The sequence below is a fragment of the Pyrus communis genome, chromosome 1 (assembly GCF_041283825.1).
Source record: "Pyrus communis isolate YQ-2024b chromosome 1, ASM4128382v1, whole genome shotgun sequence".
Taxonomy (NCBI): domain Eukaryota; kingdom Viridiplantae; phylum Streptophyta; class Magnoliopsida; order Rosales; family Rosaceae; genus Pyrus; species Pyrus communis.
Genome location: NC_142565.1, coordinates 170295 through 194639, shown reverse-complemented (window position 1 = coordinate 194639; position 24345 = coordinate 170295). Strand labels below are relative to the sequence as shown.

At 39.9% G+C, this 24345-nt stretch overlaps 4 protein-coding genes across 7 annotated transcripts; 1 reads left to right on the top strand and 3 right to left on the bottom strand.

The window, feature by feature from the left end:
• Window positions 1-1250: 1250 nt before the first annotated feature.
• LOC137719465 (4-coumarate--CoA ligase 2) lies at window positions 1251-5844 on the bottom strand. Its single transcript, XM_068458501.2, has 6 exons — window positions 4257-5844; window positions 2497-2695; window positions 2229-2374; window positions 1981-2048; window positions 1755-1857; window positions 1251-1668 (listed from the first exon to the last, which is right to left on the bottom strand). Exons 1-6 carry the CDS (start codon window positions 5427-5429, stop codon window positions 1537-1539), a joined length of 1821 nt encoding a protein of 606 aa, XP_068314602.1. The 5' UTR covers window positions 5430-5844; the 3' UTR covers window positions 1251-1536.
• A 166-nt stretch (window positions 5845-6010) lies between these two features.
• Window positions 6011-12535, top strand: LOC137719464 (protein TORMOZ EMBRYO DEFECTIVE). The gene is made up of 14 exons (XM_068458500.2): window positions 6011-6910; window positions 7025-7207; window positions 7337-7486; window positions 7959-8173; window positions 8291-8576; window positions 9181-9315; window positions 9525-9643; window positions 9846-10002; window positions 10151-10397; window positions 10484-10560; window positions 11125-11244; window positions 11572-11702; window positions 11792-11966; window positions 12076-12535. The coding sequence occupies exons 1-14, from the start codon at window positions 6614-6616 to the stop codon at window positions 12403-12405; spliced, it is 2622 nt and encodes an 873-aa protein (XP_068314601.2). The 5' UTR covers window positions 6011-6613; the 3' UTR covers window positions 12406-12535.
• CSLD3 (cellulose synthase-like D3) lies at window positions 12504-17839 on the bottom strand. Its single transcript, XM_068458499.2, has 4 exons — window positions 17426-17839; window positions 16043-16951; window positions 14672-15479; window positions 12504-14534 (listed from the first exon to the last, which is right to left on the bottom strand). The coding sequence occupies exons 2-4, from the start codon at window positions 16915-16917 to the stop codon at window positions 12777-12779; spliced, it is 3441 nt and encodes a 1146-aa protein (XP_068314600.1). The 5' UTR covers window positions 16918-16951; window positions 17426-17839; the 3' UTR covers window positions 12504-12776.
• Window positions 17840-21054: 3215 nt separating this feature from the next.
• On the bottom strand, window positions 21055-24263 carry LOC137719461 (putative arabinosyltransferase ARAD1). Of its 4 annotated transcripts, none has more exons than XR_015960288.1 (9): window positions 23614-24182; window positions 23367-23540; window positions 22977-23134; window positions 22734-22881; window positions 22261-22376; window positions 22037-22175; window positions 21793-21899; window positions 21529-21597; window positions 21055-21408 (listed from the first exon to the last, which is right to left on the bottom strand). XR_015960288.1 is itself a non-coding variant. In XM_068458498.2 (9 exons), exons 1-9 carry the CDS (start codon window positions 24070-24072, stop codon window positions 21277-21279), a joined length of 1506 nt encoding a protein of 501 aa, XP_068314599.1. In that variant the 5' UTR covers window positions 24073-24263; the 3' UTR covers window positions 21055-21276. The 4 variants fall into 4 exon arrangements, 1 of the variants encoding a protein (XP_068314599.1); XR_015960287.1 differs by having other exon boundaries at window positions 21529-21655; window positions 21793-21903; window positions 23614-24181; XM_068458498.2 differs by having other exon boundaries at window positions 21793-21903; window positions 23614-24263.
• Between the last annotated feature and the right edge of the window lie 82 nt (window positions 24264-24345).

Below are 24345 nucleotides of genomic sequence, written 5' to 3'. Positions count from 1 at the left end.
TGTTCACATGTGAGTTCATTTAAGTCTGATATGTGGACAAGGATAACATAAATTGGGTAACCTGTGAGCACGAGGTTCACTAAGCTCAATTTAATATGCTATAATATCATGAAGTAAGTTGTAGTTCCACTTTAAAATCATTATCCAAACTTCTTGTAGACATATGTAAGGTCTCTTATTTCTTCCATGTGAGATTCATTCTCTCAATATCCCCAACAATCCACATGCACTCAAAATAGTCCTGAGTCCAATTCTTGTCTTCCCTCGTATTGCGTGTACCAAAAGAATTCTTCCCTCATGTTGCTCGTATTAAAAACAAAAACAAAAATTGATGATCATGTTTAATTGTAAGTGTCTCTAGAAGGGTTTCATTTTGGTGTTTCGTAGCATTAGATATTATAAATATTGGAAGTCATGGATCCACAGGACCAAGTGAAAAGTAATCCAAATCAATTCATATCATCCACTACTCGTGGCATTTAATATTATGTAGTATAGAATAATTTTCAGTAGAAAAATGCTAAGAAAACTCTTTCAAAAGTGGAACTGTCATAGACTCTCCATTGTCTAATGTTTTTGGCATAATGTTTCATAACATTAACATGAAAATTGACGTTAACATTTCTCTTTTCCGTTAAGTTTTATGCTAATGGATGACGAGTATTTGTCCAAATGGATAAACGGTTTTAACGACATTGAGCCAACCCTGCAGGTCCAAGTACAAAACGCATTTGGTCTTTTGGTTTTAGGTCCTCGGGTGTAAGCTGTTTTATTGTCAACAGAAGAAGAATGCAATTCAATTTCCCTATTTTCCACCCATACAGCTTTTGCAAGTGCATCTTCTGCTCTTGTCGATGTCACTGTTGGGCCTTTACCCCGATTGCACCATTTTTATTTGTTTTCTTTTCTTTGCTTATAAATTGTCTATTCTTCGTTGAAATTAAAACATTCGCTAATTAATTAAAACGAAATTGTTAGATAATTAAAATACAATTTTAATGAGATAAGTTAACCTTCTCAACCATCAATACACATAAAAGGTGCGAGAGCAGTACTAGCTAAGCTAGAGATATTAATCATATTAAAATACCAAAATCCGGTACTCGTATCCATCAACAAAATTTGATAGGATATGGATGTTGGATACCAAAGTTGATATAGTTTTTCAAAGGATTACACGATGGAGCTGATGAGTTTAATTCACTGTGTCAAATCAAATGGGATAAATGATAAAAAGGACAACCCCAAACTAGCAAGACTTCTCATTTTGCGAGAGTCGGAAGAACATCTTTGATACACAGTCTTATTTGCCTGAACACTTACTCTTGGTTTGCAAGAGACTGTTTTCACGACTCGAATCTATGACCGAAAAATAATTTTTCCGTTACATCAAGGCTCGCCCTCCAAATTGGATAAATACATATGAAACAATACAGCACAGGACAGGCTAATTATTAATTAAGAAGATTCATCAAAATTACATATAAAAGTCAACACGCATCAATCAAGAGAGAGATCTTTCCAGCAGAAATAATTTTAATTAGCTAGGGCAGCAGGGGTTGCGGTTGCAAGCTTGGCTCTGAGGTCTTTTCTCAAGATCTTTCCAGCCGGAGACTTTGGAATTGCATGGACGAAGTGCACCTTGTGCAGTCTCTTGTAAAACACCACCTGCATTTTCATTCATCCAATTTCACTATTTCAGAATTAACTATAATTAATTCCTTCGCAAACTTATGTATTTATATATAAGGTACCTGTTTTGCTATAAATTCTTTTACAGACTCTTCAGTAAGTTCGAGACCACTAGACCGAACCACAAATGCAACGGGAACCTCACCAGCAGCATCATCTTTTTGCCTGCTCGTTGCAGTATCATTAATATACAAATACGTTAATCTTATGTTTCGTTCAAGGTTTTGCGGACATTTTTAGTGATTAATTAATGGTATTAACTAGACATTATTGTGTAAAAATACTTACGGAACAACGGCTGCATCTGCAATGGATGGGTGGCTTATAAGTAGGGACTCCAGCTCAGCTGGTGGCACCTGTAAAGATGAAACAGGATTATGTATATATAAGCCCCCGAATATACATACATATATATATATATATATATGTGTGTGTGTATGTATGTATGTCATTCACGAATGATTGTTAAAAAGCTCGAATAAAGATTAATGCATGCATATATCATTAACAAAAATATATTATCGTCACGTGCATACTTGGAAGCCTTTGAATTTGATGAGCTCCTTTACTCTGTCAACGATGAAAACTTCATTGTCATCATCCACATAACCCACGTCACCAGTGTGAAGCCAGCCCTCCGTGTCTACGGTGGTTGCCGTAGCCGCAGCATCATTCAAATATCCTGGTAGATTAATGTATGGTTAATTACTTGGGGGAAATTAATCATCAGCAAGATCAGAGATCAATTAGTTATTAATTAAAGCAGATTAATATTTAAGATATATAGGTAGTTAATAATTATACCTTTCATGATTTGTGAGCCACGGATGCAAATCTCGCCGGGTTGGTTATAGCCAAGTGAGAGACCAGTTTCAGGGTCAAGGACCTTGAGCTCTGCATTTCGGACCACCGTCCCACACGACCCTGACTTGGTTGGCATCGGTTCCTTTGCGAATGCCATGCACATTGACAACACAGGCCCTGCCTCCGTCATCCCATAACCCTACATTCATTTCATTCACAGTAATTAATTAGTTAACCATCATTTAACAACACTTAACTTCAACTAATTACGATTTACACGTACTTAACTCAATTAAGATAACTGGTAAGCATATTCTAATTAGTACTTGAATGAACAAACGATCAATCATTAGCTATTAAATTTTGGTTTAACAATATTTACAACGCCAGTCTTTAATTCCATTAATCATTATTTTTTCCGAGTATGTCTTTTCGTTAATTTTTTTTTTTGCATTTATTGGTCTAAAAAAAGCACAACAAAACTAATAACCCGAAATCAAATAAGGTGATCCTAAAATTTCATAAAACAAATTTTGTAGGGAATTAGCTAAATTTTGGGGTGCACGAGAGGAATATAGGTGCCATGGTGTGGATTAAATTAATTTGAAAAAATTATTCGGAACACGTAAATTTGTTTTTCAACACGCACTTTAACAAGAGAGTTAGTGGTACTGTTTGTGTACACATGTCACATTAATTGACTGGCCAGCATGCCGGCCGCCGTATTTCCATATCAACAATAACAGCAAATGTCACCACCCAACATTCGTTTTCCTCTACCCTACAACACCACTTTAACACGACATTCCATTGAAATTGATAATTTAGAAGTTCTAGGTTCCGTCTGTAAACAATTGTGAGTAATGCCAAAGAAATGTTAGATTTACAATTCATATGCTCAGCCTGGGTCCTATAGAATATTGTATGGAGGGGGCAGTGGCATTATTGTCATCCAATCCGACCTAGAATTTTTATAATATATATGTTTTGAGAGTGGTATACACACCGGAAAATAAGGGCCTTACAACTAAATCAATAGGTAAATAAAACATACACATCCATAGTTCGTGTTTAAATTAATGCAGTAGCGAGAATTAATAATGTCTATGCGTTTTATTGCGAGTTTCATCCACACTGATACTCTCCTTAATATTTAATAATTTAACCCACTAATACTATTTTTTTGCCGAAAAACAAACAGGTGCATGTTTTTCCACATTACCAAATATAAGTATGTGATGACATGCTATTTAAGTTGGATGATTTAGTTCTATTAAACACCCAATACTCGAGTAGAATGTATAATGATTGCGAATTAATCTTAAACTAGATGCTCCAATTCTATTAATATAGCTACAGTCCCAAAATACAATTTCCTTAATCAATTGAAAAACTCGAGAATGATATCAACTTCCATTCTTCTTTTCCACTTCTTCATTCATACTATGATTACAAGTAAACAAGAGTTAATCGACCATATTAACCAATTAGTAATTGATGAGTGGTCCCATTTTCCTAGTGCTACTCGTTCCCTTTAGTTTCGGGAAAATAATTTATGGAAAAAAATTAAGGGGGTTTCAGTTGATCATTCAATATTCCCAGTGATTTTGTCTGGATCGGCGGCGCTAACTAGCACGAATGAAATGAAAGTGAGGAGAGGAATGATTGAAGAATCCGTTGAGAAACGAAAAACATGCTACTGTCATTGTATGTATGTATGCGTTACGGAAATACAAGTCATGTGTACTTGTACAACTAACCTGACCCAACACTGCCTCAGGGACTCGGCTCTTGAGCGCCTCCTCCAGCTCCTTCCCCAGCGGCGCCGCTCCAGACAACACCACCCTAATAGAGCTCAGGTCGAACTCCGCCACCATTGGGTTCTTCGCCAGTGCTATCACCAGCGGCGGCACCACCGCCGCCACTGACACTCGGTGCCGCTGAATCAGCTCCAGCAGCGTACCTATCTCAAACTTGTGCATCAGCAGAACTCCCGCCCCTGCTCGCAGCGAGCACAGAAGCACGCTGTTCAACGAGAATATATGAAACAACGGAAGCACGCACAATACGACATCGTCCTCCTTCAAGTAGAGGTTTGGATTCTCTCCGTCCACCTGTTGGGCCACACTGGTGACCAAGCTCTTGTGTGTTAGAATGACTCCCTTGGGGAGCCCGGTCGTCCCCGAAGAGAACGGGAGGGCCACCGGGTCCTCTGTGTCGATCACCACGTCCGGAAGCTCCTTCTCGTTGGCCTCGGAGAGCACTGAGAAATGCAAGCAATTCTCTGGAGGATCGTCGATCGTGACAACCTTAAAGTCTTCGCCGAGTTTCGGGAAGTTATTTTGGTCAGCGCCGTCGGCGGAGGAGGGATGTTCGTGGAGCTTATTGACGTACTGGGATTGAGTGATGATGAGTTTGGCATTAGCGGCCTTGACCTGCTTGAAAATCTCGGCGGCAGTGTAAAAGGGGTTGGCGGTGGTGGTGACGGCGCCGATCATGGAAGCGCCCATGAAGGCGAAGACGAACTCAGCACAGTTTTGGAGGAGGATCATGATGACATCACCTTTTTGGATGCCGAGGTTGGAGAGGCCTGCGCCGGTCTTCTGAGAAATGAGGTGAGTCTCGGAGAAAGAGTATGATTTTCCGGTTGAGCCCACGATTAAGCAGGGTCTGTCGGAGAACTCGGGGAGGTTCTGGAAGCAGTAGCTGTGGAGAGGGAGGTGGTTGGGGATGAGTATGTCTGGTAGTTTTGATCTGAATACATGGTTAGTGGTGGCAGTGGCGGTGGTGGAATCAATAATATTGTTGGTGCAGGCGGGGGGTTGCAATTGGGTTAGGTTTTGTTGGGAGGTAGAATTAATTTCAGACGGCATGAGATTGGTAGGTATGTCTGCCGGCTTTTGAGTTTGGACGGAATTGGAAGCAATGGTCATGGTGTCTGTTACTTCTTTATGCGTGATCGACCAAGAAACAAATTGCAATATACAGAAAAAACAAGTGGTGGAAAGAGGAGGCTTGATATATAATAGCAAGCTTATCAGGGAGCGGAAATGAATCAAATGATGATGACTGATGAGAGAGAGAGAGGAGAGAGAGGAGAGAGAGGAGAGAGAGATAGGTAGAGAGAGTAGCTACGTACGTGTGCGTTGTTGTTGTTGTTGTTGTTGTTGATCACAGATAAGTGGAGTTAGGGAGAAGTGATAAATACGAGGAGAGGCCAGGTTGGGTAAGAAGGAGGAGGTAGGTAGGAACAAGCGTTGCTGTGTGTGAGAGAGAGAAGGGTAGGTCTGGCGGATGGAGGTTGAGTACTGTGTTGGGTTAGAGGGACAGCATGCCTACCTCACGTTCAAATTCAATTACCAACCAACCAAGGCTTTATATATCATAATCAATTTATAAAAAAATTATTATAATCTATTAAAAAATATATATATATATATATATATTTATTTTTTTCAATTAAAATAGAAAGAAATATAGTGTTTAAATGAAAACTAAATTTTTAAACAAACTCACCCTACCATCCGCGCAGTTTAGCCGCCATTACTAAAACCTTCCCATACGATTAAGATATAATTAGTCTATCTAGTATTTTGCCAAAAGAAATGAATTTTCACCGACGGTGTTCTTATTTCCTAGTTTTGTTGCTGGAAAGTAGATAGTGTTTTTCCTGCCTACCAACGAACAAACCATGCATTAAAACAATAAACTGACAAAGCATCCATTAAAAGAAGAAACAATCTCAGGGTACCACTTGATGACAACAAGAGGGGAAGTAATGCTCCATTTCACTTTCATTGTTTTTCATCCTTCATTCTCCAAACTCCAGCCCCAGCCACAAATGGATTATTATCTTAACAATATTTTACAATTCACCAGCCCAACTGAAGCCCACCACCTCCTCGGCCCATATTTTGGGCTGCCTCCGTCTTTCTTTTCGTTAAACCCTATTTTGTTTCTGTTGGTAACTGACCTTAAACCCTACTTGAGCTTCGACACAACTAACGGTTTTCGACAGCCCCCTTCTTCCGCGCCCCGCCCCCCCCCCCCCCCCCCCCCCCTCTCTCTCTCTCTCTCTCTCTCCCTGTGCTGACAGCGGAGCTCCACCAATCCTCTCATGGCGTCTCTACCTTTGAAGAAGAACTACCGGTGCGTGCCCTCTCTGCAACAGTTCTACTCCGGCGGCCCCTTCGCCGTCTCATCCGACGGCTCCTTCATCGCCTGCAAATGCGGCGAGTCCATTAAGATCGTGGATTCATTGGACGCCTCGATTCGTTCCACTATTGAAGCCGACTTAGACGAAGTTACCGCTTTGGCCCTCAGCCCCGACGACAGTCTGCTCTTCTCTGCCGGTCACAGTCGCCAAATTAGGATTTGGGACCTCTCCACCCTCAAGTGCATGCGTTCTTGGAAGGTAATTTCCTAATTCAGTTAAAATTAAATCAAATGCTTCACTTTGACTGGATATTAATTGGTTACCAAGAGAAATGAAAAATTATTGAGTATGTCATTCTCGGTTTTGGATTAGGGTCATGAGGGGCCAGTGATGGGAATGGCTTGTCACCCGTCTGGAGGATTGCTTGCGACCGCCGGAGCTGATAGGAAGGTTCTTGTTTGGGATGTTGATGGCAGCTTTTGCACTCATTACTTTAAAGGCCACAAAGGGGTTGTTTCTAGTGTTCTCTTCCATCCTGATCCTACTAAACAACTTGTAAGCTCAATCTCCACATAGCTCTTAACTCTCTTTTCCGCCTCTATTTTTCCAGATGAAGTGGGTTGAAACTACTTCTTTTGTCCATTTTGTAACAACTCATCATGCTGATTGTCTCTATTTTATTAGCTTTTCTCCGCAAGCGATGATACAACTGTGCATGTTTGGGACTTGTTAACGAAGAAGTGCGTTGCAACGCTTAATGGGCATAACTCCACAGTAACTTCTATGGCACTCTCTGAAGACGGATGGACATTGCTCACAGCTGGAAGAGATAAGGTAAGGCCTGAACTTGGGTTCGCTCAATACTTTAATGCTATTTTTTTTTGTTACATACGCATGCATCTGTATGCCTCAGTTTACACTTTTATGTTTTCATTCAGTACCCACTAGTACTCTCTTTGTTTGTTCTGAGCCTTAGCCTTTGCAATAGAGGTGGCTAAGTTTGATATGAGTCTGCCCCAATTAAATATTGTGACGGGTTTTTTGGGTCATGAATGAGTAGATCATGGATAGTGAAGGGTTTCAGAGCGAACCTTAACTAGATTGTCTATCTTGACATAAGATATGCATTTGTCTAATTTTCAATTATTTGTTATGCACTCCTGAATTTCTGTTTTGTTGACTTATTTTCTCAAATGCCTACTTTATTGTGTCTCACTGGAAAGTTCACTGAGCATTATTTGTCATGCTCTTTAGTTTCCATTGCTGTTGATATGTCAACAAGGTATTGATTGCAGAATGGTTTTAGGTTGTAATTTTGTGGGACCTCCATGACTATAGCTGCATGAAGACTGTAACAACATATGAGGTTCTTGAAGCTGTGTGTGCAATCTATTCTGGAACTCCATTGTCATCCTATTTGGGTTCCTGCAAGAAGCAGAATGGGAAGAAAAGTGGATTAAGTGAAACTTGTTTTATAACAGTTGGTGACCGTGGGATTGTACGGATTTGGAATTCTGAAGGGTAAATCCTAAGGGCATTCTTATACTATTTCGTTTGAAGTAATTTAAGTTATAACTAATTTTACTTATGCATTAATAATTGTGAGTTTGTTTGCTGGTACTCTATTGATTTTGACAGTGCAGTTTGCCTATATGAGCAAAAGTCCTCAGATGTCACTCCATCTTCAGATGTGGATGAATCAAACAGGGGATTCACCGCAGCCGCCATGCTTCCTTCAGATAAAGGGTTGCTTTGTGTGACTGCTGATCAGGAGTTCCTTTTATATTCCCCAGTTAAGTTGCCAGAGGGGACGTTGGAATTTGAATTGAGCAAAAGACTTGTAGGTTACAACGATGAGATTGTGGATATGAAGTTTGTAGGAGATGAGGAACAATTCCTTGCTGTTGCCACAAATCTTGAACAGGTAAATGTACCGGTCCTACTGGATTCATATCTGTCTTAAGTTATGTATATTGGTGACTCTCAAGTAGAATTGGTCTCTACTAAATATGCAAGTTTCTTCTGAAAGGAAAATATTCAATGCTAATCGATTGTTGCTTCATTGTTATCTTAAAGGCCTTTGAACTGAATTCTTGGTTAACAATTTTGGTGAAAATTGGTTTTTGACATTAAAATCTTCTACAAGAGGCCCTTTTTCAATCTTTTACCATTATGTATTTCCACCATGTATGTTTACAAAAAATCCTTGCTTCACTGACGAGGAGTTAGAATTTGTGCATGCAAATTTTCTTTTATGAATATTCTGGTATACATGAAGAAATTCTCTGTTCTTAGTGAGTTTTGTAGCTCAGCATCCATCTGTTCATTTCCAATTGTCTTTTATTGGGGAATTATTGTTGTTGACATTGTTCAGAAACATACATTTTTGTTGTTTTCCTGGTGACCTGCTCCTATCTAGTTGGGTGAAGTTACCATGTGGGTGCATGCTTCAAGTATGTGTGTTTATGAATTATGATATCTGTTATATATTTGGTTATTGATTTATTATTTAATCTGGAAACATGCAGGTACGAGTATATGACATTGCGTCTATGTCATGTTCTTATGTATTGGCAGGTCATACCGGAATTGTTCTATGCCTTGACACCTGTGTATTGAGTTGTGGAAAACCACTTATTGTGACTGGGAGCAAAGACAACACTGTAAGTTTCAGTTTCTTTTCTTCTTATAGGGTAGTCGTATAGATTGCAATAACTCTATTAGAAAGGCCAGCCTTGTGAAAAACACTTCCCTTTACCTCATTCTCATTTCTCACCCCTCCCCTGTGACTCTCTCTCTCTCTCTCTCTCTCTCTCTCTCTTTCTCTCCCTCCCCATATCTCTGTGTTAATAAGTTATTTGTTTGCATTTAGGTTCGGTTGTGGGATTCAGAAAGCAAATGTTGCCTTGGTCTTGGCATAGGTCACATGGGAGGTATTGGAGCTATTGCTTTCTCAAAAAAGCGGAAAGATTTCTTCGTTAGTGGCAGTAGGTGAGCATTTATGCAGCTCATCCTTTTACCAAATTCTGTCTTACAGTTTGTTCACAATTGTTACCTAAACTATCTTTGTTTGGGTTTACTGGTGATGCCTTCAATAGTTAAAAAGATCACCCTATGGTTTGCAACCCCAAGGAGGATACTTCTGTTGAGCTCTATTAGGTGCTTAAAATGACCTATATCATTTCTTTGTCAGTGATCGTACCATCAAGGTGTGGAGTTTGGATGGGCTTTCAGACAATACAGAAAAGCCAGTGAATCTGAAAGCAAAGGCTGGTGTAGCAGCCCACGATAAGGATATCAATTCAGTAGCTGTTGCACCAAATGATAGTTTAGTTTGTAGTGGTTCACAGGTTTGTAGGTTTTGAGGCAGTGCTTCTTTGATTCTCTTGCATTTATCATATTACTATCTATAGTTGATGTTTCTTTGGAAGAAAGGAGGATCCTAAATATGTTGAATGACACTACCTTATAAAATTTTCTGGGTTTCTCATTGATCAGGATCGCACTGCTTGTGTATGGAGGCTTCCGGATCTTGTACCAGTAGTTGTACTTAAGGGTCATAAAAGGGGGGTTTGGTCTGTAGAGTTCTCTCCCGTTGATCAATGTGTTATAACAGCTTCTGGTGATAAAACAATAAAGATATGGGCCATATCTGATGGTTCGTGCTTGAAAACATTTGAAGGGCATACGTCAAGCGTATTAAGAGCATCATTTCTTACTCGTGGAACCCAATTTATTTCTTCAGGTAAACTAGGCTCAATTCCCACTTTGGTTCTTCTCGCATCCTTGAAACTCCGATTATATACGCATTGACTGTGTTATCATTTTCAGGTGCTGATGGGTTGGTAAAACTGTGGATGGTCAAAACCGATGAATGCATTGCTACATATGATCAGCATGACAACAAGGTGCTGAAAATAGTATCTCAAGTTACTTGTCACTATAATGCATATTATAGGCTACATCATTAGAGATATTCAAATATTACAAGATGTTAAAAGTTAGAAGTTAGGAGTTTGAAATTCTCGTCATTGTCTATCATTTACATATGACCGTCATGTTGCAATCACACATATAGAATGTTCTAATCATTTCATTGCAAGTCCAGTACGGGATTTGATAATGCACCGGAAAACATGTGATATTCATGTAGCAATCAATTTGTGATCATCAACATGTAGTAGTCAAATTGTAGATTGGACATTTGGATTATAGAAACAAAATATGTTGGGTCAGATATCTTGATTTTGGACTCCTTACAGACCTTACAGCCTGCATCTTATCTTCTCTTGTGATTTGGCCTTTGAGATCCGTTTAAATGGATTGTTGGGTCTCTCGATTACTGTTATGCATGATTAGTGGAACATTCAAAATGATTTTCAATCATAACCGGGATTTTCAAGCTACTTTTTCCTTTCTTCCCACCAAGTAGATTTTTGCTTTCCTTGTCATTGACAGGATTTACCCTACAGGTTTATGCCTTGGCTGTTGGAAAAAAGACAGAAATGCTTGCAAGTGGCAGCAGCGATGCTGTCATCAATATGTGGTATGATTGTACTGCTTCTGATAAAGAGGAAGCTTTTCGTAGAGAGGTGAGTTATCACATTGCCTTTATTTTTGGTGTGTAGAGGTAATACAGTTTCATCAAATGCAAAATCTTAAAAGTTGAAGGGGTTCATCTAATCCCATTGATGTTATAATTAACTGAATTCATTAATAAATCAGGTTATTGTAGGGTTTTGTCCAAAGATTTATAGTTATATCGACAGGTGAAATCTTATGATATTAAATGTGGACAAATGTTGCTCCTAGGCTACCCGCATGGCACCAGATTATATATTTGTATTCTCCTTATCTGTTTATGTCAAATTTACTTGATGGACATTATTTATATAATGCAAATTTTCATGATTATACAGGAGGAAGGTGTTTTAAAGAATCAAGAGCTAGAAAATGCTGTATTAGATGCCGACTTTTCTAAAGCAATCCAAGTCGCATTTGAGCTTCGCAGGCCTCATAAGCTTTATCAGTGCTTTTCTGAAATTTGGAGGTTTGCTTTTATCTTCTATTTATGTTTTTTCATCACTTACTGGTTGTCTCTTAAAACTTTGAGAACGTAACTATTCAAGTTGTCTGCAGGAAGAGAGAGACTGAAAAGCAGATGGAGAAAGCCCTTCTTGCCCTTGGCGAGGAAGAGATCAAGCTACTATTTGAATATGTTCGAGAATGGAATACAAAGCCAAAGCTCTGTCATGTTGCTCACTTTGTGCTTTCAAAAGTTTTCAACATCCTCAGTCCAACAAAGATTAACGAGGTAGTTGTCTTCACATACCTTTACGCCCACGTCTATTTATGGTTACATAGATAAGCGCAGCACTCTATAAATAGCTTTAAGGCTTGACAGTGATTTTTTGTTTCGTCAGATAAAAGGCATTGGGGAAATCCTTGAAGGTCTCCTCTCATATTCTCAGAGGCATTTTAGCCGAATGGACAGGCACGAAACAAACACGTATTTGGTGAACTACACTCTGACTGGAATGTCAGTCATTGAACCAGAGACAGATACGCGAGTATTGCATGACAAGTCTCTGATGCACTCCTCTGCGGACGATGAGAAAGGGACTTTAATAAACGAACCTGAAGATGAGGAGCGAAAAAGCTCTCAACGTTTGAAAGAAGAGGCAGCTACGAAGAAACGGAAGTCAAAGAAATCAAAGGATGGTTCCACTTGCAATAAGAAAGTTAAGGCATAGCACGCATTTGCTTGTTCTGGTCCTTGTAATTAATTTCTAGAGTATTTACTGGTAATTTCAGCCAGTCGAGAGAATATTTGCGGGTGACAAGCAAGTAATGGCAGTGAAAATTGAGGGACATTGAAATTAACAATTCTCCACTTAAAAAGGCATCCAATAAAAAGCCAGAAAAAGAAAACAACCTCCCGCTCCTATCTCTTTTGGTCCCCATCATTCATAACTTCACAAGTTACAGTCATTACTCAAATTGGTCCAAAAGTTGGTTACTGCTAGACAAAATTCAAATGGAGGAGGAACTTGTTCAGGTATCAAACAAATTAAGGAATGTAACTCCACACAAGATTTTTAACAGTAAAAGAATGACCTCCTTTCTACGGGAATGTGAATGATCCCCCAATTTGGTTCGCACCCGAAGGCGGATTGATTGCCACCCACAGAAGAGAGATGGTTATCGCAATGAGCCCCGACCACACAAAAACAATGGTGGGCGTCCTCCCTCGTCTCCCCATCAACCCTTTCGCAAACGGATACAGATGCGCTAATACCCAGAAGCTGAAGAACACCCCACCAATTAACTTGCTCCACTGCGGTATCACACTGTATATTGTGCGGCTGAACCCAACTGCTATGGCGATTAAGTTCACCATCATGATTGTTATCGGCGGTAACATGAGAGAGGACCACTTGACAATATAGAGGTCGGCAAATTCATCATCCTCGTCTTCGCCACCTGACTTTGAAGTCAAAGTGAAAGAGATTTCGATCCCTGCAATAACTTTCAGTAGCCCCTGAAGCACAGCAGCAAGGTGCGCACTAGTCCCTCCAATCAACCAAAACTGCTCGTTTCTCCACCACTCCTCTAGCTCGATCCCAGACCATTTAATCTCAAGGATGGCAAGCATGCACAGAGTGAGAGTAATGATCAAAAGATAAGTCAGGAAAGTAACGTTGAGGCTTTGCACAATGAACTGACCAGAGAAGAGGGAAAGCGCCGGGAGGAAGCAGTAGACGATAAGAAAGATGGAGGTAAAAGGGTAGATACCCACATTGAGGTATGCTATCCTTTGCAGAAGCTTCATTCTTGTGCTGGCTAGGAGGGCATTGTTGCGGGAGAAGAAAATCTCAACTGAGCCAGTAGCCCAGCGCAGAACCTGATGCAACCTATCTGTGAGATTGATAGGAGCAGTTCCACGGAATGCATCTCGCTTGGTCACACAGTAAACTGATTTCCATCCTCTGTTATGCATCCTATACCCAGTGACCACATCTTCAGTAACTGAACCGTAAATCCACCCTACGCGCTCTCCCCACTCAGTCTTGTCTTCGTACCAGCACGAAATGACACTGATTGCCTCCGCAACAGTAGAGGCATCAAGAAGCTCACGGGGAATGGTGAGAGCACCAGGTGGGCGTCCATTCTTCACAGCTGGGTGATCTGCTAGCGGACGACCTTGGAACTCTGCCACTGGAATCGAATCAATGAGGAAAGTTGAGTTCCCAAACCTCTTAGGCAGCAGTGACAGATTCATCTCTTCATCATCAGAATCACCCATTCTTAAGGATCGGTTTTCTTCGGGGGTGTGGGCTACTGAGGCATTCTTTCTGCGACGAGAAAAGCAGCAACTGCAACAACCTGGGTGAGTGTCTTTTGACCGAGGTGGGTCGAAACCATACAGGGCAACTCTACGAAAGAGACATCCAGTTCCAACATACACTGGGCCCTGAAGTCCATCAAGAGCTCGCATATTGACATCAAAGAAAACAGTGTTGTGATTGGCATATCGGTCTGAAGGGTCGATACCCTCAAATCTCTGAGGGAACTGGACATAACATAGGCGGTCACCACCACGATCCATCATGAAACACATGCCCTCCCTCATTGCCTGAGAATTGTAAATATAATGGTCACAGTCAAGGTTGAGAATGAACGGGCCATTGGACATGATGGCAGAGGCTCGAACGAGGGCATTCATGGCCCCTGCCTTCTTGTTGTGATCATAGCCTGGACGTTTCTCACGTGACACATAAACAAGCATGGGAAGGCGGATATCAACATCAGTGAGGTCGATAAGCCTAGCATCATCATCAGCTCCATGCAGCGGTTCATCACTCGGAGGTTTTAACATCACCTGCATCAGCAGGGCAAATAAATGTTAATTCTCATGTTGTCCTACTTGTTATAGTGTGCACATACAAAATATGCATGAACAATCTACCATCTGCAGTTAGAACAAAATAATATAGGTTACCGGGACTAGAGGAATACCTGTATAATACCAGCATGGTCACTCTTAGAATGCTCAGATGAAGCAGTCAACCAAGTCCCTGGCCAGTGGGTTCCATCAGCCATCCATGTTGCCTTGGGAATCTTCACACCCTCCACTGGTTCATCCTCTCTGTTCTCTCTTTGAAGCTTCATGGCCTTGATTTCTTCCCGAGCATGATAAGCATCAGATCGTCGGCGTATAGATTCAGGCAGTCCATTAATCCGAACCTTGAACTCATCATATTCACGTTTTACCCTTCTTCGATCCTTGACAAAGTCAGGCAGCACTTTGTTCTTGTATGGATCCCTCTTCAAATTGAAGTACGATTCAGGATTCCTCGGTTCAATAGCATGTTTACGGCAGAATGGTACCCATATATTAGCAAAACTAGCAGCTTCTGCCATGGCCTCAAAAGTTAAAAGGGCACCTCCATCATCAGAAACATAGCAAGCTAGCTTTTCAACAGGGTAATCAGTAGCTAGAATAGATAAGATGGTGTTTGCAGTGACAAGTGGTGGTTCTTTGTCCGGATCTGCAGTGGAAACAAATATATCTATGCCTGGAAGATCAGATTTGCCAGTGGGGTTGTTGGGGCTAGGTGTTTCAAATTTCTCCTTCAAGACATTAAGATCTGTCGAACGATTGATTGGGCAGAACTTTGGCAGTTGGTCAAGAAGCCAAGAAAAAGCAAACCATATCTCACAAACTATTGACATTCCCCAGAGCCAGATTGCATCAGTATTTGGGTGATTGATCCTCCATGCCAAGAACAGTGCAAGGACAATCATACGAACAAAAATCAGAAGCCTGTGGACACAAAAGCAACAGAGAGCAAAAGACAATTAGTCCCAATACAAAGAAAAGAATGACCTCAAAAGGAATATCAGGAATGTCACCAGGCAGATAAACAATAGAATAACCATCCACTTGATGAATACACACTACATATCCTACATAATCAGTACTTGTCAAAAGTAAGTATTCGTAGCACATTTATAATCCAAACAAGAGGCTAAATGGTCATGGAGCTATCTATCAGTAGAACTAAACCAAGATGTTGCTCATTAGACATTTAAATTTTGGTGCGGTGACACATAGGTCGAATGCATTCTCCAATCTCAAAAATTAACCATTGATCACAGCATGCGATCACTAAACTTATGCTTATAGTCCTATTATCTTCTAATGGGAACGGAACTGCATATATGTATCTGTGGATCTTCTTATCACTTAATGTAGAAATGCATCTCAACGAAAGTTCAATGTGGCATGGTGATGTTCTGAAGTTTAAAGTTTTGCATATGAGATTGCCATCATAACCTAGTATATCTTAAGGTAAGGATTGGATAAGTATAAGGTAATATATGTACCTATATGGGCTTAGAACAGCTGCAGGTATCTTTAATTTCCGTGTGAGTGGCCTCCATGGTTTGTTCAACAACTCTGTTCTATCAACGACCTCGTCTTCTTTATCATTTCCAAAACCTCCCTCCTTGGGCCATATGGCATTGCCATACCCATAAGTTCCCTTTGTTTCAAAGAGCCACCGATTGTGATCAAAATCCCCAGTTTGACTCCTCATTAGCACTGACTTTGTTGACTTCATCAGCGACAATCTCCTTTCATTTCTAGACAACACTTTTGGCAGAGGAAGTGGGAGCGGTGGGCGTGCATTATTATCCGCAGCCACTTCATCCAAATCTGTGATTTTGTAGAGTTCCTTGCATCCAGGGCAAATACCACCCCCAGTTTTCACAGCATCCGCATAGCAATCCCGACATATTTTGAAGTCACACTCACAAGGAAGAATATCCTCCCCACGTTCATCGCTCATCACCTTTGCATCACAGCCAGGAATTGCACATGATGAACCCTTAGCACCAGCCATCTGAGGATGGTTTGTTTCAGATTCGATCACCTTGTCCATAAGATGTGCTCGCGTAACACTATTAAATCCGCCAGTAAAAAGGGAATTAGACACGTATTGCTCTTCAACCTTCTGTGAGACGGAGGGATCCATGGGCTGGTTATCCGGGGTTGGTGGTATGTGCACTGTATAGTTCATATAGTCACCACTCCCGAGTTCACTGTCAAGATCATCCCTAGAGTAGCTGATGTAACGACCCGAGGAAGTTCTGCGGCCAAATGTCACGGTCGGAGGGATGGGAGGCTTGTTGTTTGAATCCGGCATATCAGAGTTTGATGACAGATTCGATCGGCTCGCCTTGAACGATCTGGAAGCCATATTCGAACCACTACCAGTGATTAATCCTCAGTTCCTATTTTTCACAAAGAAAGAGAAATTCAAAACTGCATTAGCACAATTGAAAAGGAAAATAAAAATCAACAGCGGATCTTGTAAATATCAAAACCGAAAAGAGAGCAAAGCAAAGTAAAAAGATGATCCTCTGTCCACAAACATAAACTCGACAACAAATCACGAAACACCCAGTATGGAGTACCAAGTCTACACTGAAAACCAACACCAGATGGAATCCAATCCAAATCACATCGAGTGTGTAAAACTAAAACTCATCAGAAATCCATGGACATTTTTTTCCTCAGAAACCAAACAGAGCAACAAGAAGAAAAACATAATGGTTATACATTTTTTTTTTTTTTTGGTCAAATGGAGAAAAAAGCGGAGCATGTCCGAATCTGTAAGAGTAAAAAAGAGAAAGAGCTGCGACAGTGGTCAAACAAAATGCGAGAAGAAAGGAAAGCAAGGTCGAACAAGAAGGAGGAAGGGTTACCTGCGTCGTCTTTGTAAGAGAGATCTGAAAGATCTGTTTGGAGGGGGATGAGGATGAAGGTAGCAAAGAGCCTCAGCGAAGCTCTGGCTGGAGGCGAGAGAGAGAAGGGCAAGTGTTCAATTCAAATTTCAAAACAATCTCTCTTTCTCTCTCTATAACTGTCCGTTGGGTTGCGTTATCTATCAAGTAAAGGGAGAGTAAAGGAGGAGACAGCAGGGTTAGTAGGAGGCGGAGGCGGAGGCAGCGGCAGCGGCAGCAGCATTCGAGAACAAAAGATGGAATGGAAGAAAGAGAAAACAAAACCTCTATCTCCGCCTGTCTGAAATGGGTTCAAATGGGTTTGGGAGGGACTTAGTGAGTGAGTCGTGAGCAGGACTAATAGCCCATGATTGTCGGCTTTCCCTTCCCCACTTTTTTATTACTCTCTTTTTCAAATTTTAAATATTTTTCATAAAAATATAAAAAAATAAAAACACGTCAATGACTCAATACGTACGGGGGGAGGTGCTGTCTCTTTTGACCCCCCCTATAGTTTAGGGATTGTAATAATTTGGACCCTGTATTTCAAAATTTAGCAAATACCATTCAAGTTAACATATTATTGTCAAGATGCAATTACAAGCACAAGTATTCATATTGTATCATTTTGCCCATTTTTTTAAAGAAAAATTCTTTTATTTCTTTAACAAACGTCCTAATGTGAGCCTGAGCATCATACTTGTTGTCCATATAACGTGTACCGTGTCAAAATCTATTCTCTCGTAAAAAAAAAAATATTTATTTTGTGCTGTGAACCTTATAGGTTCGCTTGGGGGATAAAAGTAACCTCAAAGTATAATTAGCATTTTGTATATTTTATTGATTCACATAATATTACAGTGTTTCATAAAAAAGAAAAGAAAAAACAAAAAATTCATAATACCCAATGGGATTTATGGTGGCAATTAAAGAGAATGTTCCGAGTTGGTGGATATAACTTAGAATTGTGGTGGATTTCCTCCAACTGTGAATTTCTGGATTTATTTATTTAGAAAGAAGGAATCATTCATCGGTGTTTAGTTTTAATGGTTATGGTGGTGTCAAATTAATTGCGTGTGACACTCTTTAAGTTTAGATTAGGCGTCTTTTCATTTTTATTGTTGATATCTCATTACGAAAATGGGAAGTCTAAGATTTTGCAGTGTATACATGGTGAAGTTTTGACTCTCTTGTTCATACTTGTGGATGCGGACATGGAGTTGAGTAGGTGTTTGTACGAGGGAGTAGGATTTTCTTCTTTTTTTTTTTTTCCTTTCTCTTCCTTCTTCTTTTATTTGAACGATCGTAGTTAAGTCACGTCAAACATCTTATAGTAATTTTTTATAGAAAGAAAAAAACAAAATAAAGAACATAAAAAGAATGGATGGAAGATAATGGACAGAGTGAGAATTTTAATCCTTGTTTATGGGTCGAAACTGGACACGGAAAATGTATAAGGGTATTGATTGAAGAGATAATGATATTGCTTTTATCTCTTTTTTGGTAGGTAATAAAAATAAAAATAAAAAGGTATTGATTTGTAGAGATACTGACAGTGAATAATGAGCTGGCTCGGTGTTTTATGCGTGTTGGGTGTTTTGTACGTGTGATTGTTTTGAACAAGAAAAAAAAGAAGAAGAGAAGCGTGTAAAATTATAATATTACGATTACCAGTCGTGTTGTTTTGTCAAACATAATCTATTGTCACTCGCTTAGCATTAGCTATAATACTAATTAAACAAATGAAGTGTATGATAATCAGTAGCATCAGCAGGAGTAGTCATGTTCTCTATGTAAAATAAAACACAAAATCTTAGATCCATCGCTTGGTTAATTATTTACGCGTTATGTGAAATGAAAAATGATTAGGGTTTGTTAGGTATCTTATTTAAAATTTTTTATTATTTTTCAAAAGATTTTTTAAGAATATTTCTTGAAAACAATTTTCTTTAAAACTAAAAAACTTGATTGGTTTGCGATTTAAAATTTTTAAATCTTATGACTTAAACTAGACAAAGAGATCTACAAAGAGGGGGTTGCAGGAGAGGGGGAAAGAGGAGAAAGAAAGAAGGTAAGAGATGATTGAAGGAAACAGAAAAAAGAAAGAGGATTAAACGAGGTAAAGAGAAAGATGAGTGAGAGAAAGAACCGAGAGAATGAATATAGCGGATTGGAAGAGAGATGAAAAAGGTTAAAAATAAAAAAAAAGAAGGGAGAGAGATGGATTTGAAGTGAGAGAGGAGGAAGGAGAGAAAATGAACGAGTTTAAGTTTAAAAACTCTAAAAACTCACTTTTTATGTTTTTAGAGAATATGCTATATTTTTTAGTTAGTCTTGAGTTTAATTTTTTAAAATAGTTCTATAAAACAAGTTTTTAAGGTCTAAAATTTAAAAATTATTTTTGAATTTAAAAAGTTAAATTCAAGTAAAGTACCAAACAGATTCTTAAGTACTTGTTTAGTCATTGTCATACTAATTTGTTAACACCTGCCATGTAATAGTGCTTCTTTTATATAATAACATAATAAGATAGGCAGTTTATGAGAGGAGGACCAAAATCCGATTAATGTTGGGCACGTCTACTCCATGGTTTGTCATTCTTGTTGTTGGCCCCCACACCATCCTTCCTCCTGCCTCCTGCCTCCTGCCTCCTGCCTCGGCGTAATCATGGAAGGAGTGTGACCGCGTGGGCCCCCCACCGGCCGCCATTCAAGCAAGCACATGCCTTCCCACCGCTTTCCCACCCACATCCCTTTTTGTTTTGAGAGAGTGAAAAAAGGAGAGGGATTCCTCTCTGTCTGTTTGTATTTCCATTTCAACGGCTACCGTTAAATCATGTTAATATAAAAAAATTCACTTCAACATTTTTCACTTGTTCGACTGTTGCCGAGCAATTTTGGAATATCAAACAGACCTCCTTAAAAAATAATTTTAATATGACCGATTTTTTCTCTTTTGCAATTCGCTCTAGTTAATTGTCCATCCTTTTCAAGTGTGACCTCTATGTTATGTATAGCCGTCAAAGGGCATATCGGATGAAGTATATTAATTTACAAAAAAAACAAAAGACAAATAAATTGTGAAATAAGAAGGAGAAGAACAAGTGAGAGAATCCTATTCCAATAAAAAATTTAAAAAAAAAATTATTTGGTCTCTTTACCCAACCCAAACCAACCAATTACCAAACCAAGCTCGTAAAGTCGAATGAATAACGATCGCCTTCATGAAAATAGAAAATTCATTTTATATTGAGAGATGATGCCTTTTCCTTTTCCAAACACGCATTTGAAATTTGAACTTGAGAATTGAGGTAGAGACAGAGAGCATGTCACTATCAACACTGCTACTTTGGGCCCTGCTCTACATGCCTAAACTCGATTACGGTCCACCCAATATGAGAGTATAACCAGCCCAATATCCAAACATGTGCAGCTCACTAGTTGAAGAATTACCAATTCCCACACAATCAACTGCAACTGAAAATTCTATGCTACTTTGAGACTGTTAAACCTTTAGACCTTGGTCATTGGATCTTTAACCGGAGATATAAAAGTTAAAAATCCCAAAATATAGAATACCCTAGAGTGTTGGGAGAGAGATGTCACTACTACTAAGGCAAGAACACACCAATGACCGATCCCATACCATGCTAGTTACTACAAATCATATGATCCTGTTTTTGTTTTGTCAAGCAGCCCTTTGCTACAACATATAAATTGGGTAAAGAAGAATCATATCGATTATATGCATACAAAGCGCAAGTGTACTTCGTGAAATCAACTATAAAGAAGAATCAAAAGTATAAGACCGCACAAGAATACTCTACAAATTAATTACAGTTGCAAGTGACCTGCAGTTGTAGAGTTGGCATGCTTGCACTCACAAGTGCAGATACTTCTTGACTCTTTCACCACTCGTTGAGATCTCCGAGTGTGAAGCTTTATGTTAACCAACTTACCAGCCATCTGTTGCACAACAAAAAAAACCTTAAATCAATAGTTCTAAACTGGAGTTAGGCTTCTTATGTTTGTTAATGCAGCTGCACGTAATAAATAATACAGGTTTATTGACCAAGATAATCATACCATTCTCCAAACCAAGTCTTCCGGACCCAAGGGCTGGGCTGGACTGGAGTAGAGGAAATGTCTTGAGTACTGGGAAAGACAAAAATAGCATAAATCAGTCCCCATGAAGATTTATGCCTACTCCAACCTTTTGACAAGATAAAGAAACAGTAAAGCATGGCACCTAAAAAGCATGTCTACTACAATGTTTTGACAAAAATATACAAATACAGATAGCAGCAACAACAAAATAATAACATTCACTTCAATTTTTCAGTCACAAACCTTGGCAAGATTCTGACGCAGTTCCTCTATTTGAGCATGGCTAATGTTTCTAAGATATGTTACAAGCCAACCTGGTCGTACAGCGTCACTAGAAGAAATAAATAAAGCTATCTGCAGGCAAAGATAAAAAGCAACTGTTGAGAACATTGGGTATAAGGCTAACAATACAAGTAATCGCCATGACATATGGATTTCGGCAGAAACTAAGCTGTGAGCAATTATCTGAAATTTAAGACATAAATACCTTCCTATAATCTAGTAGCCCTTCAAAAGGAAGTTCCAGTTCATCACTAACTATGACTGGTATGCAACCACTAACAACGGCATCGAACAATCTAGCGGAGGATGGAGTATCACCAGCGGGACTTAAGCAAAAGACAGACCTGACAGAGAAACCAACTCAAATAAATTAACGATGAAACAATGAAATAACTTCACAAAGCAGGGCAAGGATCTAAAAAATTTTACTTGCGCATTCCATTCTGAGCTGCTGCCTTTCCTGTCTCTCCTGCTGTCCCTTCCTCTATAGCTACACCCTCAGCACCATTTAGTTCTGCTACAAGTTGTGAGCGTATCTTCCCTCCCTGAAAGCAAAACACAGTAAATTAGCTATACCTGTTGAAATACAATTTGTGCGCATGCAAATAAGAGTCAGACATTCTTAAGCTGAAAATGGGAAAAAACTTCATCCCACAATGATTCTAAGATCCACTGACAATGATATCCATTAACTACAGAAAAGACCTCGCATCTATATCCTATGCCGCATTCTTTTATCATTTAGACTCGTTTTCAATGCACTCAAGCCTAACTCCTTTAGTGTACGTGGCTCTGGTTTAATTAATCCCGAAAGAAATTGTTATATCATTTTTCAGCAGATTCAATTCAAATCAACACATTTTGAAGCCAAAAGAAATACATCAATAAATAAAAAGACTCACAGCATTTCTTTTAAGCCGGCCGCGAAAAAAGAGCAAAGTTGTTCTCTTGGATCGAGTCTCGGATATGCATCTTGCATCACAAAAATCAACATTGGCAACATAAGGAAGAATTAGATCTTTCTCCAGATAGACTTGTCCAGGTTTGTACCTAATAGTAGAGCAAAATACAGTTAAACAAGCTTGAGCTGAGTAATGATATTAGTGAATTTAGGACTTAAAAAAGAAATCGAGTGAAATACTGACCAGTTGCCAGTGGAGTCCATATCAGGAAGCAACCAAATTGCATTTTTCATGAGACGGCGAACAGACTTAAAAGACCAGGGATGGTGAACAGGAAGAATGTGATCACGTCCTTGGGATCGGTTCCAGGCAGGCTGATCGGTAACCCACTTGACGACTTCCTTCATACACAAATAACAACAATAACACTAGATGACCTTACGTTATGAACGGGGTTCAAAATACAGTCGAACTCGAAGGCCAAAAGGTTTAGTTGACTGCGCATTGTCTGATGCTAACAACGTGAGATATGAACTTATGACATATGTGTGTGTGTGTATATATGTATGTATGTATGATGTGCACCAATTAGCAAGCAATTAAGGGAAACCTTGGAGGGGGTGGCAGTCAGACCCTATAAAGTGCTTTGCATTGCTGCTTCTCCAGTAAGAAGAAGCTGATGGTGGTGAAGAATGGGATGTAGAAGAGGTCTGCCTCCTCCTGCCTATGCACTCTCACTACGCTTTTCAACAGCCTTTCCGACTCCGGAGCTATCAAATCCGCCCACAGCCAGTAATCGACTGAATGCTGCACAAAATACCCCCAGAAATTCAATTCAATTCAAATCAAATCAAAAAGAGAAAGAAAGAGTTAGTAAAACCTGCTCGATGAGGCGGTGGACTGGGCTGCCATTAGAGGTGAGATTGAAGGTCTCCTTGTAAGAGTTTCGGAAGAGCCAGAGGAGATCGTAGGTGAACTTGCTGGGCATGTCGTACACGTAAACCCTAATCGGCAAGCTGAGCGGGTAGTACGGATCGGCGTACAACCTGTGGCTGTCGCTCTGGAAGACCAGATGGCCCAGGTGCGTGAGTTGGGATTGGGTGGGAGTGGTGAGGACAGTGTCATCGCGGGGCTTGGGAGGGCGGGATTTGTGGGCGAGGAGGAAGCGCTCGAGGGAGGCGACGAAGGAGGTTTCGGGTTTGTAAATGGGCTGGTATGAGTGGAGAATGGCGGAGGGTTCGGAGGGGGAGGGGCTGTGGAAGGAGAAGAGTAGGAAGATGAGGGAGAGGGCGAGGAGAGGCAGAAATAGGAGAAGTACTGGGGATTTGGATCTCGCCATTTGGTTCGCAGGCACTCTCTACTCTCTCTGCCCTATTATTCTTCTACTTAACTCCTCGTTGTTTTGTTCATCTCCAAGGACGAAGCGATGCTGCTACTCCAAATTAAATTGCCCACTTGTTTATCTAGTACACACTAGAGTCTTCCTTGGACCGTAGTTTAGTTGTGTCCTTCACATAAATTCACAATGACATGAATCACGTAACGAGAGATAAAAATATAGAAACCTTGCTTCGGTAGTTAGCAAGGAAGTAGGTTGTTTAACATATTTGAA

Excerpts from the sequence above, each read along its gene's own strand:
- LOC137719464 (XM_068458500.2), top strand. The coding sequence starts at position 6,614 with ATGGCGTCTCTACCTTTGAAGAAGAACTACCGGTGCGTGCCCTCTCTG. Across the intron at positions 9,644-9,845 it reads TTCTTCGTTAGTGGCAGTAG|TGATCGTACCATCAAGGTGT; the intron begins GTGAGCATTTAT and ends TTTCTTTGTCAG. Across the intron at positions 11,967-12,075 it reads GTCCAACAAAGATTAACGAG|ATAAAAGGCATTGGGGAAAT; the intron begins GTAGTTGTCTTC and ends TTGTTTCGTCAG.
- CSLD3 (XM_068458499.2), bottom strand. The coding sequence starts at position 16,917 with ATGGCTTCCAGATCGTTCAAGGCGAGCCGATCGAATCTGTCATCAAAC. Across the intron at positions 15,480-16,042 it reads GCTGTTCTAAGCCCATATAG|GCTTCTGATTTTTGTTCGTA; the intron begins GTACATATATTA and ends TTGTGTCCACAG. Across the intron at positions 14,535-14,671 it reads ACCATGCTGGTATTATACAG|GTGATGTTAAAACCTCCGAG; the intron begins GTATTCCTCTAG and ends CTGCTGATGCAG.
- LOC137719465 (XM_068458501.2), bottom strand. The coding sequence starts at position 5,429 with ATGACCATTGCTTCCAATTCCGTCCAAACTCAAAAGCCGGCAGACATA. Across the intron at positions 2,696-4,256 it reads CTGAGGCAGTGTTGGGTCAG|GGTTATGGGATGACGGAGGC; the intron begins GTTAGTTGTACA and ends AAATGAATGTAG. Across the intron at positions 2,049-2,228 it reads TCAAATTCAAAGGCTTCCAA|GTGCCACCAGCTGAGCTGGA; the intron begins GTATGCACGTGA and ends TCATCTTTACAG.
- LOC137719461 (XM_068458498.2), bottom strand. The coding sequence starts at position 24,072 with ATGGCGAGATCCAAATCCCCAGTACTTCTCCTATTTCTGCCTCTCCTC. Across the intron at positions 22,176-22,260 it reads GCTCAGAATGGAATGCGCAA|GTCTGTCTTTTGCTTAAGTC; the intron begins GTAAAATTTTTT and ends TTTCTCTGTCAG. Across the intron at positions 21,409-21,528 it reads AAGACTTGGTTTGGAGAATG|ATGGCTGGTAAGTTGGTTAA; the intron begins GTATGATTATCT and ends GTTGTGCAACAG.